Source organism: Euleptes europaea, chromosome 5, assembly GCF_029931775.1.
Source record: "Euleptes europaea isolate rEulEur1 chromosome 5, rEulEur1.hap1, whole genome shotgun sequence".
Taxonomy (NCBI): Eukaryota; Metazoa; Chordata; class Lepidosauria; order Squamata; family Sphaerodactylidae; genus Euleptes; species Euleptes europaea.
The window spans coordinates 50,915,018-50,931,712 of record NC_079316.1 but is presented as its reverse complement, the minus strand read 5'-3'; the positions used below and the strand labels follow the sequence as shown (position 1 = coordinate 50,931,712).

At 43.3% G+C, this 16,695-nt stretch overlaps 1 protein-coding gene across 2 annotated transcripts in view; it reads left to right on the top strand.

Moving 5' to 3' along the window:
• The window catches only part of ARHGEF4 (Rho guanine nucleotide exchange factor 4), a 129,305-nt gene extending 121,345 nt beyond the window's left edge, over nucleotides 1-7,960 (top strand). Inside the window, exons 8-10 of one of the 2 annotated variants that reach the window (XM_056849595.1) lie at nucleotides 3,013-3,256; nucleotides 4,404-4,481; nucleotides 7,648-7,960. In XM_056849595.1, coding sequence (XP_056705573.1) covers nucleotides 3,013-3,256; nucleotides 4,404-4,481; nucleotides 7,648-7,805 — 480 coding nt within the window. In that variant the 3' untranslated portion in view covers nucleotides 7,806-7,960. The remainder of the gene's footprint in view (nucleotides 1-3,012; nucleotides 3,257-4,403; nucleotides 4,482-7,647) is intronic. The other variant, XM_056849594.1, reaches the window with a different exon arrangement.
• The last annotated feature ends 8,735 nt before the right edge of the window (nucleotides 7,961-16,695 follow it).

Genomic DNA, 16,695 nt, shown 5'->3' with positions numbered 1-16,695 from the left:
AGAGATGGTTTTATATGCTGACTTTCTCTACCTCTTAAGGGAGACTCAAACCGGCTTACAATCACCTTCCCCTCCCCATAACAGACACTCTGTAAGGTAGGTGGGGCTGAGAGAGCTCTAACAGAGCTGTGACTTGCCAAGGTCACCCAGCTGGCTTCGTGTGTAAGAGTGGGGAAACAAATCCAGCTCACCAGATTAGCCTCCGCTGCTCATGTGGAGGAGTGGGGAATCAAACCCAGTTCTCCAGATCAGAGTCCACCGCTCCAAACCACCACTCTTAACCACTACACCACACTGGCTCCACCATGTGGATTACAGTCCACGATGCTCATTAACTCAGTTTCTAATCTGGAATTGAATCTGGGGAAGTTTTCCCATCATCAGTGATGGAAGATGGGTAGTAACTAGAGACCAGGCCTTGTCAGCTGTAGCACCTTGCTTTTGGAATGCCCCTCCCCCTTGAGGATCATCTGGTACTTCCCATACAGTCTTTCAAGCACCAGGCCAAATTCTTTCTACCCAGGCTTTTAACTAAGGAGTGTAAAGAAACTGAGCCCCTTAAGTTTCTTATTCTGATTTTTTTTCAAACATTTGTTCTCTGATTTAGGCTCTTCCTACATGGGAAAAAGTTCACAAAGAGGAAAATAATTGCAATGTCATTGCTTGAAATTTAGCCAGCTGCAATTATTAGCAACGGAGATAAGAACTCCAGGTGTGGGGAGCTTGGTGATTTTTACACTGACTCCCTCTCAGGTTGTCAGTTTTTCACTACAGACTCCATTTAATTAACAGAGAAATTAAAGTCTGTCACATGGGAGAGAATGGGAGGTTCTTAGCTGCAGAGAAGACTTCCCACTTTTAACTCATGATGACCCCTTCAATAACCTGGTCAATAACAAGCTGATGCATTTAGTTAGGATCATCAACCAAAGACTGATTGGTTAAGGGCCCTAGCCAACTCAGCATCTTATGGGCTTAAAAATATTGCATTTTCAATTCAGTTTTGTTCTTGGATACATGGATGATTCCATGGACCTTTGATGGGTAACATCTTGAATTTCGAACCTTGAAATTTGTGTCTTGTTCCTTGAATTAATGTTTTACTGTTTAGCTAATGCTATTTGCTGTAGGATTTTTTATTTTAAACACCTCACTTGCTTTTGTTCTCTTAGAAATATTCTTGCCCAATTTAATACATTCCTTTCATTATATTTGTGCAGTTTTTCTGTCTTCAGGTGGCTTCAATCTAATTTCAGTACCTTGATCAAAGGGCTATACCTACCAGATAATTAATTGGGGGAACTCACACCACAGGTGGCCTACCTCACAGGGATGACTTTCTTTTGTCAAACCCAGGAAGGTTGGAAGTCTGTCTCTTGGCTTCTGGCTATTTGGGTTAGAGAAAGGGACTGGTGGCAGCTACCTTACTGAGGTGCAAGGACTTGCACCCCAGGTGTTTTGTTAATTTTGAACACTGCCTGACCCATAACAAGAGCCCCCTAGATTGGAGGTTCTTGACAAGAAGCTTTACCATTTTAGTTGTTTTATGGATATTTTAAGGTGCTCAGTGGTTGTTCTATGCTGTTTTTAATGGCTTGTTTTATTGTGATAGTTTATGTTGATTTTATGATATTGTTTATACTTGTAAGCCACCTCAAGCAGAAAATATGACACAAATTCTGTAAATAAATGCATAAATAAGATGCTTGTGTAACATGTTCAAGTGAACTTGCTGTGGACTTAACAAGACACTACCAAGGCCATTTATGCAGGGGTATTTAGCTTACAATCCCTGCTGGACTGCTTCAAGGCTTCCTTTGCATTATTCATGATTTTACCAACCTTTAGAAGTCACTTCACTCCCGCCTCGTTCTTCCCCTGCAGTTCTATGATGCTGTTTTATAATGAATTTAAATTCTGCTTCAAGGCAAGAGCAAGGCAAATCCCTGCCATTTCCATGCATAGTCTTAACTTTGGTTTTCTCTCCCCATGCCCATTCGGGCTTCTCCCTCCCATCAGACCCTTTCCCTCAAAGCACAAAAGAGGGAGTGAAAACTTCATGAAATGTGCAGGAAGACACTAACTAAAGAGAGGCTGGAAAGTGGCTCCTGGCAGGGAGCTGTTGAAGAAAGGAGGGAGGAATACCAAGCTTTGCAAAAGCACATGCACAGACAGGGAGCAGTAAGAGTTGACCCACCCCCTCCAAGTTAACTGCAACAAGGCTACGTTTTCAGGGGGATGGACTCAGAAGTTCCGTGATTCACTGGGGGTACATAATTGATCACAAGGTACTCCTGGAATTTCTTTGGGTTGGGGGGAGAAGCCCTCATGCATATGATGGTTGAAAATTCAGATCAGAAAACTGTGCAGCAAACCAAACACAAACGTCCCCTGCATAAATGACTTATGTCACATAATTTTGTATTGACTTCATTTTGGAAGGTCAAGAAAATCTATTAGTCTTACTCTACATTGTGTAAGATCTGTAGTTGTACCATTTTGTGTAATGAGAAAATGTTGAATTTACTGGAACACTTTGCTATATCTATTTGCTTGATTTCATTGCCTAAATATGTCGTTTTTTATTTTAAAAAAATCACATAACAGGAAGGACCCTCTGTGACAGCTGAAGGCTGTTAATATTGCTCATGACTTTTCCCAGATATTGTTAGCAGCTTTGCCATTAATTGAACAGATGTTTTCTATGTCACAAGGACGTGTGATGTGGGAAGGAGCTCTGAAGTCATGTCAAATTGTTTAGTTTGCCTTTCAGGATGTACAACATGTAGGTTAAAGAATTAGATGTATTTGCCCTCCTCATAAACGACAGTATTTCCAAACACTGCAACAAATGGACTTTTGCACATGTATGTAAGAGATGTAAATCTTATTAAGCAGTTTGTAGGTGCTAGTTTGTAACATGTGCATGGTAACCCCAGTGTCTTTTTGGCAGGGTGATAATACATCAGAAAAGCTGTGTGTCAAGACCCATTGTTTGTTTTTTTCTTTTAGGATCTCCTGCGACGCGATATCCTGTACTATAAGAGCCGAATCAGCATGGACAACATGGAGATCCTGGATGTGGAAGACGGCAAAGATAAAGACTTCAATATCACTGTAAAAAATGCATTCAAGTTGCACTGTAAGGACACAGAGGAAGTCCACTTGTTCTGCGCAAAAAAGCCCGAACAGAAGCAGCGTTGGTTCAAGGCATTTGAGAATGAAAGGAAGCAGGTTCAGCTCGACCAGGAAACGGGTAAGCACAGTCAGAAGGAAAGTGTTACTTGTGGCACTTCCCACCTATGGTGCAGCTAGAACTCTTCCCCCTTGAAACATCTTACCCATCCCACCTTGATCTAAATTTTCAACGTGCTCCCACTACACTATTGATGTAGCAAATCAAAGACTGTATGTGGTCTTGTGTGTTACTGCTAGGCCATGTGTTCTGTCCAGTCTTCCTAGTCTTATTAATGCATTGACCTGAAGCTGCCAGCTGGGCCTGGGATTCCGCTAAGTTTACCTGGGAGCACATGACTTCTGACATGCTACTCTAGCACCCGGATCAGCATTCCATTCCTTGCCCCTTTAATTGAGATACTCCCTTCTCCTTCTTTTAGACCCAGATTGCTAAGCCCTCTTGGACAAGTCTAGTCTACCTCCCTTCATCCCATTCCCACGTGTCTTTCCCCCTCCCAGTGCCTAATTCTGTTGGGCACTAATCCTGCCACTCCACTAATCTTGGCCAGTGTAAAATGTAGCCCAGCACTGAGGTTGCATCACCTGTACAGCATCTTGGTCGCTCTGGCAACGAAGAAACATCTTTTTGAAAACAGGCGGCTGCTCAAAGAGGCCTATGATGTAGACATAATACAAGGAGCTGCTGCATGGATCCATTGAGTGATTGTGGAGTCCATTGCTTGTGTAGCTTGAGCCAGAATAATTCTGGGTTTTGCCTTGCAATTTATGGCTTGGATCCACCAGTTGGTTTCCTTAGGCAGAAGGAATTTCCATCTGTTGTGTGACTTCCCCCTCTCACTGCAGTCCAAAATGCTCTCCCCAAAGTGCTACTCTTAGGGTACAGGGGACCCCCAGGAACAGCACGAGGAGTCTGCCATGGGGTGTGTATGTCAAAAATCACCCCTCCTTCCTTTGTGAAAATTCTCTAGACATGCCTATATCTTTTCCTCCCTGCTAGCTAAGATTGCAAAATCACCATCTACCTAGGGCTGTAATCCTCTGCATGCTTATTTGAAATCCAGCCTCATACACTTAATTCTGAGAAAGTATGCATAGAATCAATCTGCTGGAGTAATTGGGATTTTTCACTTGATTCCACCCCCCACCCCCGTACGAGGAAAAAGTGTTCCTAAGAGTTGGTTAACGAATTCTCTTTCATCCTCAAGGTTTTTCCATCACTGAGGTTCAGAAGAAACAAGCTATGCTTAACGCCAGCAAACAGAACCAGACTGGAAAACCAAAAGGTAACCGGGATAGCTTTCTTCCTTGTTTTTCACACACTCCCTGCCCCCCTGCAGTCATAGCACAACAACATGGGAAAATAAGAATACTTCGAATAATCAGGTTCTGTAAGCCACAGTCCAAACCTGTGTAGCTTGCTGTAGTGGCACAAATGAGCCTCTGTGGCCTCAGGTGAAGTGAGCTGCAGACCTGACCCAGGTAAACAGAGCAGAGCCTCTGGCTGTGCTTTATGGCAGGGAAACACATCGTTGTATTATGGCCAGGTCCCCAATACAAGTGCCATTCAGCTCCCCAGTTAGCTCTCTACACACAACCCCTCCGTGCATTTACTGAATACACAGGGGAGGAACAGGAACATCCTGCCCCCCACCCCCTCCCTGTGATCTTCAGCTCGTGAGCATGGCATTTACTCATGGAGGAAGTGTCTGAGCATACGTTCCCCCCCCCCCGCCCCCGATTGGCAATGTTCAGAAAGCAGCATCCCCAGGCCTGGGAGAGAGGTGTACACACAGACACTTCTGCCACACATTTGGACCATGCAGACAACCAAGATATTGTGCTGAATCGGGGAGGGCATGGCCAGCATGCTCATACCCCCCCCCCCGACCCACTGTTCCTCCTTGCACATTCAGTCAACACACGGGGGGGGGGGTCACGTGGACAGCAGTATTGTGCCTGTGCAAGGCACAAGATTCAGCGATTGCTGCTCTGCTGCCCATCTTTTGCCCTTGCCCTTAAAGCTGGGACCACGAAGGCTGACCCCTTCAGCCTCTGTAGCTGCACAGCAATCAAAAGGCTGTTGGGATCTTCTTGCATTTTAGTACATACCTATATTGTCTGCAAAAAATATGAATCTGGATTTTGTTTTAATAGCATAAGATGCTAGCTTCCACAAAATTGCAGTGCCACTAAAATAGGATAGGTCAAACTGAAATGCAAGCCTATACTCTGACATTAATGATGAGTATAGGTGCCTTTCATCTCCTGCTATGCACTGAAAGACACAGTATAAGCTGAGTATAAGCCGAGTTACCTAATTTCACCCCAAAAATGGGGAAAAATTAGGCACCTACGTATAAGCCGAGGGGGAAATGCACCCCCTCCCCCCGCAGGCTTACCTGACTGGGCTCTAGGCGCGCAGGCAGGCGGTGGTGGCGGCCCCTTCCCTGCGTATATACTCGAGTATATACGGTACCCAAAACAATCTGGTTTTTAATGAATCTGTTCAAAACAACATAACGCACATGAAGAGTACATTGCTCAAGCATCAAAACATTTATTTATTAGAATTTTTTTTAGGTTGCCTCTCCAGGAACCTTCCTGAGGCAGCTTATGTATGTGTGTAAAGTGCAGTTGGCTTATGGCAAACCCAGCAATGGGCTTTCAAGACAAATGAGAAACAGAGTTGGTTTGCCATTGTCTTCCTCTGCACAGCCTTCCTTGGTGGTCTCCCTTCCAAGTACTGACCCTGCTTAGTCTCCAAGATCTGACGAGATTGGGCGATACCATGCTGCCTTTCCTGAGGCAGCTTACAAAATAAAAAATAATTAAAGTCCAGCATTAAAAAAAGCCCAGCATAAAAATATAGACCATAAAAACAGACAACTGACAGCTTAAAATAAGTTTCCAGACTAAAATAGTATTTAAAAACCAAGCCCTTAGTTAAGAGGGTAGGTGAACAGGAACGTTTTGGTGGAAACTGCGTTCTGAAACAGATGCTCAAGGCTCTGACGTGGCAGTGCTGGTGTGTGATATTTCTAGTGCTGTACATGATCTCGAGCACATTGTTTCCTGGCCTACCCACACTTTTTTTTTTTTTTTTGCTTTATCAGAAGTAAATAGCGAAGCATTAACAGACCTTTTTTGCGTGGATTATTTGCCTCAGGATCAATTATGCTGGGAAGTGGGGAAATCTGGATTTTCCTGCTCCCACCTACATGGTAGCCATTCCCCCTTCTCTCCTCTGCACAGCAGCCATTCTCCCCCCCCCCCGCAAAGGACTTTAAAAAATTGGCAGTTGACTATCATTGTACTGTTATAACAACCTGTGTATCAGGTTCTGTGAATTCCGAGCTTTCGTTTTTTAAAAAGTAAGTTTTAGCCAAGTTGTTGTGCCAATATAAGGGGGAATATATTATGCATATATCTATAGGGGAAGAGGTTAGAGACTCACTTTAAAAAAAAAAAAACCAGAGCTTGGAATTCAGCAAACCTGATACACAAGTTGTTACAACATTATAACAATATTCAATTGTCAGTGTTTTTTGAAAAGAAAAAAAAAACCTGGAAAAGCCCCATTGGCACAGTGAGGGGAAGATGGTGGCTGCTGGGGGAATGGGGCAGGGAAGATGCCAGGAAACCTCCCATTTGGAAGGCCTGTTGCTGCTGGGTAGGATCAGCAGCCATAGCAGCAATAGGGAACTACACCAGCCTGTGCCTCTGTAGAAACATGGTAAAATGAAATACATGAATATTCTTAAAATATAGGCTGGATGAGAATATGTTAAAGATCGTTCCAGCCCCATAATAGTGGGAACCAGTGACTGAAAACATCCTCAGTAATGTTGTCTCCAACTCCATGGTCAAGTCCATTTTATCATAAAGTTTTGAGTCAAGCGGCACCTTACAGACCAACAAGATTTCCAGGGTAGAAGCTTTCAAGAGTCAAAGCTCCCTTTGTCCCTTGTATCTGACAAAGGGAGCTGTGACACTCAAAAGCTTCTACCCTGGAAATTCTGTTGGTCTCTAAGGTGCTACTGGACACGAATCTTGCTCTTCTCATGCAGACCTACACGGCTACCAACCTGAAACTATCCATTTTATGACATGACTAACCCTAACCCATCCCTGTTAATGAACGACCCCGTTGGATTGGAGTGGGTAGTTTTCCCAGCCGATCAAGGCACCCTAGAGACACAGGACTACTTCAGCACTGCCGAGGCAGTCCAGTGGACATTTGTTAAAAACAATATGCACAAACTTAAGACCGCATCTCTTAATAAGCTTTATTCCACCAACGGAGTCTGAAATAGCTTTTTAAAAAGTCTTTATGAAGTTGGATTTTAAGAAGCAACAATAGCAACCGTCCAGTTGAGCGTCAGTTTCACCAACCAGTGTGCGGGAAATGCCTATCGGTGACTCAGCGTGCTCACTTCCTTGTTTTAACAGTGGTCACCAGGACGTACTATGACTTCCTGATGCGCCAGAAGCACCCTACCTTGCCTACAAACCTCCCCCAGCAACAAGTCTTCATGCTGGCAGAGCCCAAGCGCAAGCCTTCAAACTTCTGGCAGAACATCAGCAGGCTGGCTCCATTTCGAAAATAGCCGGAAGCAGCTGTCCTGTGCCTGAAGACCTTCTGAGAAAGCACTTTATGCATCAAGCCCTGCAAAACTAAGCACTAGCTCCCCCTCCTGGCTTTCAGAGGGACAGCACCTACCCTTTATTTCCTTATTTTCTCTGCCAGACTGAAAGGGCTCAAGTGTAGACGATGACATGGACCATTTTTGTTGTGTGTGTGTGTGCGTGTGTCTCTCATGCTCTCTTTCTTTTTGAAAACGAGTCATCAACCCTGCACATTCTTTTGAACACCCAGAAGAGAAAGCAAGAGACTGGAGTCTGAACCTCCTTCCCCTTTCCTTTTTTAAATCTTCCTCAGTTTGTCACATTCATCTTGGGCTGTGCCTCCCCTAAGGAATGGTGTTTGCTTTCAGTTTCAGCCAGGCAGAAATGATGAGAAAGTGAGCAGTCCCCTTTGCCTGCTTGGTGTTTGTTGAGAACACTGGGTCAATATTGCTGCTGTTTATACACTTTGCTGGGGTGAGCAATTCCCTTCCTCTCACTTCCACCAGTCCCTTTATTCACAGAAATCCCGAAGAAAAGATCATCCCTGGCTGGCACTCAGATAACATTCATAGGAAACCACCTTTAACCATCCTTAGCTGAAGACACAACTATTGATGATGAACCAGAACATCAAATACAGACCCCGAAGCATGTCTAACAACGAAGACTTTTACAATCTAGTTGAGTTAATGTACATGGGGGGGGGGGAGGTTAGGGGGAAATGTGCCTAAATTAACTTTGGATTACTTTTACTCTCTACCAACACTTTGCCATAGTTTCTGGCCAATGAAAATTTTTCTCAATGTTTTTAATGTTTATTTATGGTAAAAGTGCAGATAACTGTATTTTGTAAAAGTTTGTAATCTGTCTTGTCAGATGTTAACTTGATGCCTGTTTATTTTTCTCCCGACAAAAGACCAACATTTGTAAGCCTATACACCTAAAGATATGCCACACAGAAGTGTCTAAAGATTAATTTAAGATGTACCAGACACTCATAAAAATCAGTATTACTGGATGCTGTGCCACCCATGCTGACGTCTGCAGAGAAGACAAAGGTGCTACAAGATTGGAATGCAGAGCTCCTATGTTTGTATGGGTGGGTTGCATTTAAGCACCTGCACCTCAAAATCATGGGCAAAAATACCCATTTAATCCTTTTAGATACAGGAAAAAGATTTGCCTTATAATAGTGAGATAGTTAGAAGCCATAACTGACTGGATCCCATAATTTGGGGTATTCCTGGTACTGTGAAGTTGGAAGGCAAACCCCAACTGACTCTTATATGAAAGTACTGCAGAGAAGTGAGCACTCAGCAGCCCGAAGGAAAGCGATGCTGCATCTAACTGTAGTTGGTTAAAGACCGGTCACCTGAATCCAGAAGCATGTACAGATTCATTCTTGCACTATCTTTCCCCTCCCATGGGAGGGGGCTACATTTAATTTCATAAAGAAACTTGTAAAAGTGACTTACTTTTGTCTGTATGTGAAACACAACTACATCATCTTTGCATCTGGTCGCCTAGTTGGAGAGTGGGCCACTATTGAGCAGATGACCAGGCATATTACCATGAGTGATCAGGAAGAGACATGTGTTCTAGATCTGTGTCACAGTCCAGTTTGACCCAAGATCCACACAACTTTAGTCTGAGTATATGGAAGAAGTTTTCCTTCTGCTGCTTCTCACTTCTGTACTAAAGGAGCTGCTGACTTAGGTCCTGTCCCTGGTTTAAAGGAATACCCCCCAATCGGGGTGGTGGACCCCACACAGGCAGCTTTAAGGGATCTGCTGGCAAAGCTCCTCTACCAGCTTGGAAGGAATACTGAGAATCTGGGTACAGTGAAATTCAAGTTTATTGAGGCAAATACTACAAGCAATTGGCTTGGAGAATTAGAGACCTCAAGCACTCATAACATTAATAATGCAATAATAAAGCCCACTGTGGCTGCTTCCACATGAGAACTAAGACAGCCCCCCTGTTGCAGAAGCAGCAGCAACCAGGGTGGAGGTGGGCAAGGATGGGGGTCACACTCTCCTTCTCCATGCTGCATGTCCCCATCACTCTTGCACTTTGTGCTAGAAATGGTCAGATACTCTTTCTTGGCACAGATTGGCATGCACAGAAGCTGCTCCCATTCTCACAAGGGTGGGTGGGGGGAGAGGATATGACCCAAAATAGAACAGCTCAGCAACAGGTTCCCAGCTTTTGCCTCTTACAGGCTCCAGCCCAGTGGCCGACCTGGTAGTTTCATGGGTGGCTCCCACACATGGGCAGGCTTGTGTGATTTCCCCATTGCTGCTGCATCTGCTGATACAGCGCGTGGTAACGGGGCTTCCCTGCAGCTTCTCTGCACAATCCCCTGGTGGTGGCCATCCCTTTCCCTGGGCCACTGGGACTTTTTCAATTGAGTATCATATCTATATACTGTTATAAAAACATGTACAGGTTCTCTGAATTCCCAACTTTTTTTAAAAAAAGTCTCTAACTCCTTCCATTGTGGAGCTACATCTTTCTCCTAATATCTCTTCAATTGAAATGCCTACAGACTTTTTTTTAATGAAAGCTGGGAGTTCAGAGAACCAGTTACACATGCTGTTATAGCAATATTGAATTGCCTTTTTAAAACAAAAATATACAGGCCTCCATTAGTAGAGAGAGGAAATGGCTGTCATGGTGACAGGAGTCAAGGAAATGGCTGCTGTGTGGGCAGGAAAATCCAAACTTTCCACCCTCACAGCAGCCATCCAGGTTTTACTGTGATCTTTCCTAAAACTTTGCAACAAAGCAGGGAAAACCCCGGGGAGCTGCATGAATGCACCACAATCTCGTGGGGAAGCAGTAAAATCCCGGCTTCCCAACAGCATTGAACCTAGGGCAGAAAACCTTTGCGGAAATGGGTATGCTTATTACTTGGCAAAAGCAGTACCCAGTGATGATATGCCAAGCAAATGAAATATTTCTTAAAACACCCTCTCCCATCAAGTCAGTAATTAAAAAGTTTTTCAGTTGACACTTTTAACTGTAAAATACCAAAGGAGGAGAAAGTGTTCATACAAACTCTCCTCCTCAGCCACTCTGTGGATTCTACCAGTGGGACTTTTGTTCTGAAGGTCAGGCTCCAGGACCATTGGGAAGTTAAGAGTGCTGACCAAAGGTAGCTGCACAAAAGAAATAATCCAAAGCGGTTTGTCTCTTGGTGTCGTTTGTCATAACAGCCAACTTCTACTCTGAATGTAGAATCCTGTCAACTAACCAATGAGAGGCAGGAAGCACACCTGCCTCTGTGTTTGACTTCCACCCCGTCCTTCGAAGGGCTTTCCCTGCCGAGCCATGCTGTAATGCTAGTGTGGCTCAGTAAGGAAATTGGGTGGGGCTGTCTCCAGAAGTCACTATTGTGTCTGCACGTTTTGGACAGGTGCAATGGGAAAGGGGAGAAGTGGGGAGTGGAGGGGCGGCGGCAAGTGGCACAGGACATTTGCTGTTGTGGGAGGAATGGATTTCTGCACCCCCATGCAGATATAGTATAGTCGCCAGCCCTGCATCAGCAAATGCTGGGACATATTTGGGGCAGTGCCTGCCCTGGGGAGTGTGGCGTATGAAGGGAATGTGACATCAATTCCAGGGTGAAGTTATAGAAATGTTTGTACTCTTCCCCCCGCCCCAACTTTCTGGGATTGATTTATTCTGTTTCCACTTCATTAGCAGCTCTGAAATTTTAACCCTGTTCTCTTTACTAGGTCTGTTTTAAGGTGGTTTGGACCACATTCAAGACAGAACAAAAACCCAAACAAACATTATAGACAGACATGTCAACAGAAAACCTGGGAGGTAAAAGAGACTCAATTCAAACATCATCAACAAAACACAGGTCCAATCCTTCCCACACATTCAGTAAACAGACACAGTAAAGAGTAATTCTCCATGGGTTGGTATTGGGATCAGAACCAGTGCTGGAATGGGAAGCAAGGAGGGAAGTGGCCATGACACAATGATTCAGGATGGTGAGGGGATCAAAGAGGGTCCTTCCAAACTAGGTGAGTGGGGCTGCATTGTTTTATTGCAGCTCCTTTCCTTTTCCCCTACATTGTTCCGTGACTCCTAATACATACGTGTACCTGAGAGGAATCAGGATTTGGGGGAGGGCTGCAGACTCCCAAGTTATCTACTATTTTATTTGAATATGCAAAGCACTGCCCCTGGCCAAAAAAAAGGTAAGGGGGACAGCACTAAAATAGACCGTACTGCAAAGTTAGGAACAAACCCACTTGGGGGGGGGGGGGGGAATGCAGAAAAACCTGCATGGGTGCAATAGGTTGACATGGGCTATATTTGTACAATGCCGGATAAGAGCGCATGTATTTAAGAGGACACAGTCTGTTAAAAAGTGGCAAGGGCAATGAAGCATATTAGCCCACATCATTATACTGATCTACTGTGCATTGAACATTATATATACTATTCTGCAAGAATCCTTGATGACAAGCCTTGATATGAAAGAATGCAGCAGCCCCTCACATTACCACAAATACATTGTTTGAAACACACTAGTTTGGAATACTGATGGGGACCTAGTGTTGGAATACCAGATTCTTACTGGGGAACCTGGGGTTCATATCCCCACTTTGCCATTAAGCTCAGGGCCAGTCACTATTTCAGACTAACCTACCTCATAGGGCTGTTGTGAAAGGGTTGTGAGAAAGAAAGCACATGTGCACACCCATGCACCTGGCTCCGAGTAGATTAAAAAGGCCACTATGTATCCTTAGATTGAGATGAGGAAAGGGTGGAGGGAGCCAGCCCATTTTCAAATCACTTATGAAGGGACTTAATACTTCAGACAAATGCTTGTTCCCTTGAAACAGCACACACCACAGTAGAATCCAACCCAGGCAGAGGAACCACTTTCCTATTTGGTAGTAAGCAAGGCTTTGCCTCCCATACAAGCCAATGGAGCAAACTAGCACACCTCTGGTAGCAGCCTTTGAAACAGGGCTACTACATAGATCTGAGTCTTCATTTGACCGCTACTTTAAATATCTTATCCCATTGACAGGGAACCTGATTTGAGCAACTCAGTCCATTGTACCTCAGCTGTGCTTGCCCATAACCGTTTTGCTGCCATCCAAAAATTTAACGGAATAAGGAAAGATGTATTGTATTTTAAGCTTGTACATGAAAGAAATCCAACCTCTACAGAAGAGCACTACCTTTGCTGACGCTTCTGTGCAGTGCTTTTCTCTGGAACAATGCATCAGTACAATATACAGAACGTTTGATCTGGTCAGCAGAAGTAGGTTAACTGTGCTGGATAACCAACAAGCCACGGTGGTTTCCTTCTGAATAAACTAGCAATGGTTTTGAGGTAGTGTTGATCTGTAGGGACAGCAAGCCACAACATACTAGGTGGCAGGACATGACCAGGACAATCCTAAGCAGAGCTACAACTTTCTAAGCGAAGGGTGTAGCTCTGCTTAGGATTGCACTGTGGTGCAGGCTAAATCTGCATATTACTCAAACTTTTAAAATAAAAACATGTTAACTGCTGGCCGTCTGCACTGATCAGCTTGTACAGAGTATGAAAGTATGTGTTGGGGGGGGGGCTGTGGCAGATAAATAAGAAAACCACATTAAGCAACACAGTCAATCTTTATTGAAAACTGAAGTATTAATACATAACAATTCCTGTTACATAAACGTGCTTTTAAGAATTTAACTCTGAGCTCATCTACTCATTGGATTGCATAAAAATAAAAATGAATTTTACACAATTGGCTCAGAATGGAATTGCCACTCCTAAGTGTTGATGCAATAGTTCAATGCGGATGTGATGCTTTAAACTTGTTCTGGAAGACAACATTGACCTAAACTTGGAAAAAAGTACCAATACAACTGTTAAGACAGTTTTTTCTTCTTAAAAAAAGTTATCAAAAAAGGAAACCTGTGCCTATTTTATAACAAACACTATTACTGGGGCCTCTTGAACCTCTGTTGCATGCACTCCCCCCCTTTCACCCCACAAGGGCAGCCAATAATAGCACTACAATAAAATCCCACTAACAAATCCGTTCTACTAAAAACAAGTCTGTACAGCAGCAAGCTAAATGAAGCTTCCCCAGTTTGCTTGCTAAGTGCTCAAAAAGTCACACCAGATTGGAAACAAGTCACACAGACACTGATGCTGGATAATTAGAGGTTAATCTGTTCAGAATACTTTGATATGTTAAGTTGGCTTCTGACACTGATGCTCAATTTTTTCCTATCACATTAGAAAGGGTCGGATGTTCCTGTCTCTCCCACCTTAACTTCCTATTATTCGCTGCGAAACCCTTGCAAATAGCCTGAAAAAGACAAAGCTTAAAACCCCAAATGTGAGATACTAAAGCAAAATAGGCTTCTAACTTTGTTATAACCTTAACCTTTCTCTGTGCACCCTGACCACAAGGATTCTTCATAGATGTTTCATTGCTCACATGGAGCTCAATCGGGGTGGGCAGGGAAAAGCTTCACTTATTGAAAGCAACTGGCAACACAAAATCTTTCCCTTCACTGAACTCAACTGGAAAAGGCAGCGTTTTTCAGAGAAGCTCCATGTGTGCATCAATACTCACACAAAGCTCTGGATTTGTGGGTGCCGTGTCCAACATGCAAAGACAGAAAAGGCATTTGTTTACTACTTGGACAGGTTCACATCCCTTGTTGTTTCCTAGCAGGGTTACCCAGTGAAAAAGGTTGTGCTAATCCTCACATCTACTGGGGAGTTCATATAGTGACATGAGTGACCAGCAGGAACATTAAAGCTTTTATTTTTAACCAATGCTTTTTTATTTTCAGAGCAGCCACTAAATACTGGATATTTGTCTAAAAATGTCAATTTGATGTTTCCATCTAAGCAGATTTCACAAATATTCTGTTCTTTTTATAACAAGAGAACCCCTCTAAGATTCCTGCATTTTAACCAGGGCAAAGTTAAAGCTGCTTTACAATATAGTGCTCAAGCAGGGGGAAGTTCTTGTTAAAGAAACCAAGTAAATGATTTGCCTTGCCAATTCTAATTTCACCACAGAAATTAAGACAGGTTGGAGAAGCCAACTGACAACGAAATGTTTCAATGCAATGCTGTACCATGAGTTTTAGTCAGAGAGATTAGAATTCTAAGTGGCTTTTCGGTTTAAGGAATTCAGCCATTGTGAATCCCTTTCCTTCCCAACCCCACCCCCATTATCACGATCACAACACCAAACACACCTTTTATGCTTACTTTATAAGCTTCTCAGAGTACTTCTTAGATTTCTGTGTATCCTCAACATCAGTTTTTAGTTAAACACTTATAGCCAGGATTAATAGAGGCTTTATTAGCTTCCTCTTATTTGGTTAGTGCTAACACCTGCTGACTACATCTACTAGTTTCTTGGGCAAACAGTAGTTCCACATAATGCATTTTTTTCCAGAGACACACTTATGTTACTCTTAGTCCAATCCTATACAGAATTACTCCAATCTAAGCGCATTTATTTCAATGGGTTTAGACTAGAATTCAGTATAAGACTACACTGGGGGTTACCTATTTTATGACCTTCTCCTAAACTAATACCTTCAATGTTGTTTAAATACATAATGTTTGAAGTGAAGCCCAGAATTTTTGCTTTCTCTGTTATTGCTGATTTTTTAATTCAGTTCTAAGTTGATAAGGATATTGGCTGCATTCACTTGACAGCAGCTTGATTTGAGCCTTGTCTCTACTGCCTTAGGTTCCCCCTTGAAATTTTTGGGGAGTTCCAACACAGCTACATCCTATGAATCTGAGGTTTTACAACACCCACACACACGCCCACGCATACACATCCTCCCCACAGGAACTCTAAACAGGGAATGGAACAAGCAGCAGCAGCAGATCGACAACATCCCCTGCTGCCTGTCACCCCACTTGAAGTACAAACTTTCAGTTTTATATTCATGCTTTTTATTATTTGCAACAATATACCAAGCTATATACACCCCTCATCACTGTGCTTTTGGTTACTTCCCTAGTGAGTCTACTACTGGAAGCACAGAGCCACCTCCAGTAAAATGCCCTCTCCTCTCCCTCCCACCCACAGATTAGAATTTCTGGAAGGTGCAGTATATCTTTTGCAACCAGTACTATTCCTTCCTTGCAGATGAATTCCATAACACAACTTAGAAGAAAGTGCTCACGTGAGATCACCTAAAGGCTGCAACTACTATGGTGTCCAGAGAGCAAGAGGAAGCATTTAGAAACGTGAAATAGGAGAAAAATAAATTATAATTTTGTCCTCACCATTCGCAAAGTGCTGAATGAGCAGGAGTTCAGGGTATTTAAGCTGAGGGGCTGAAAGAGGTGAGGCTTTCATTGGTTTTCATTTCACTCCCCCAGTATAGCCTTGTTCCAAAACTCCCAATTATTCTATATGGCAAGAGTTGGAGGGTTTTTTAACTCGAAAATTGCTAAACCGGACTCCTGTCCATATCAAATGATCACTACTAGTCTGTGGAGCACTTTGCGAACTGATTTCTCAAACAGAATAGCTAAGCAGACTCATCCTAAGCAGTACAGACTCAAATGGTAGGGCAAAGAAGCTCTTCCGTCTTCTGTACAGAAGGCTCTAAATGGCAACAAGCGCTCAAGATTAAGATTTAAAGTAACTTTGTTTTGTTGTGCTAAAGGCTTTTGGATCTGGGGGGGTGTCCATAGAAAATAAGCTATAAAACCTAAAGTTAAAAAAATATGAAGAATGATTACAAAAAAAAATTAAGCCATCAAGGCTCTGACCTCTACTGGGGTGTGAGGTGCAAAAGCCTCCTACCCCAGAAAAGGTTGGGAGAGCAGCATTAAAATCAGCATGCGCACTA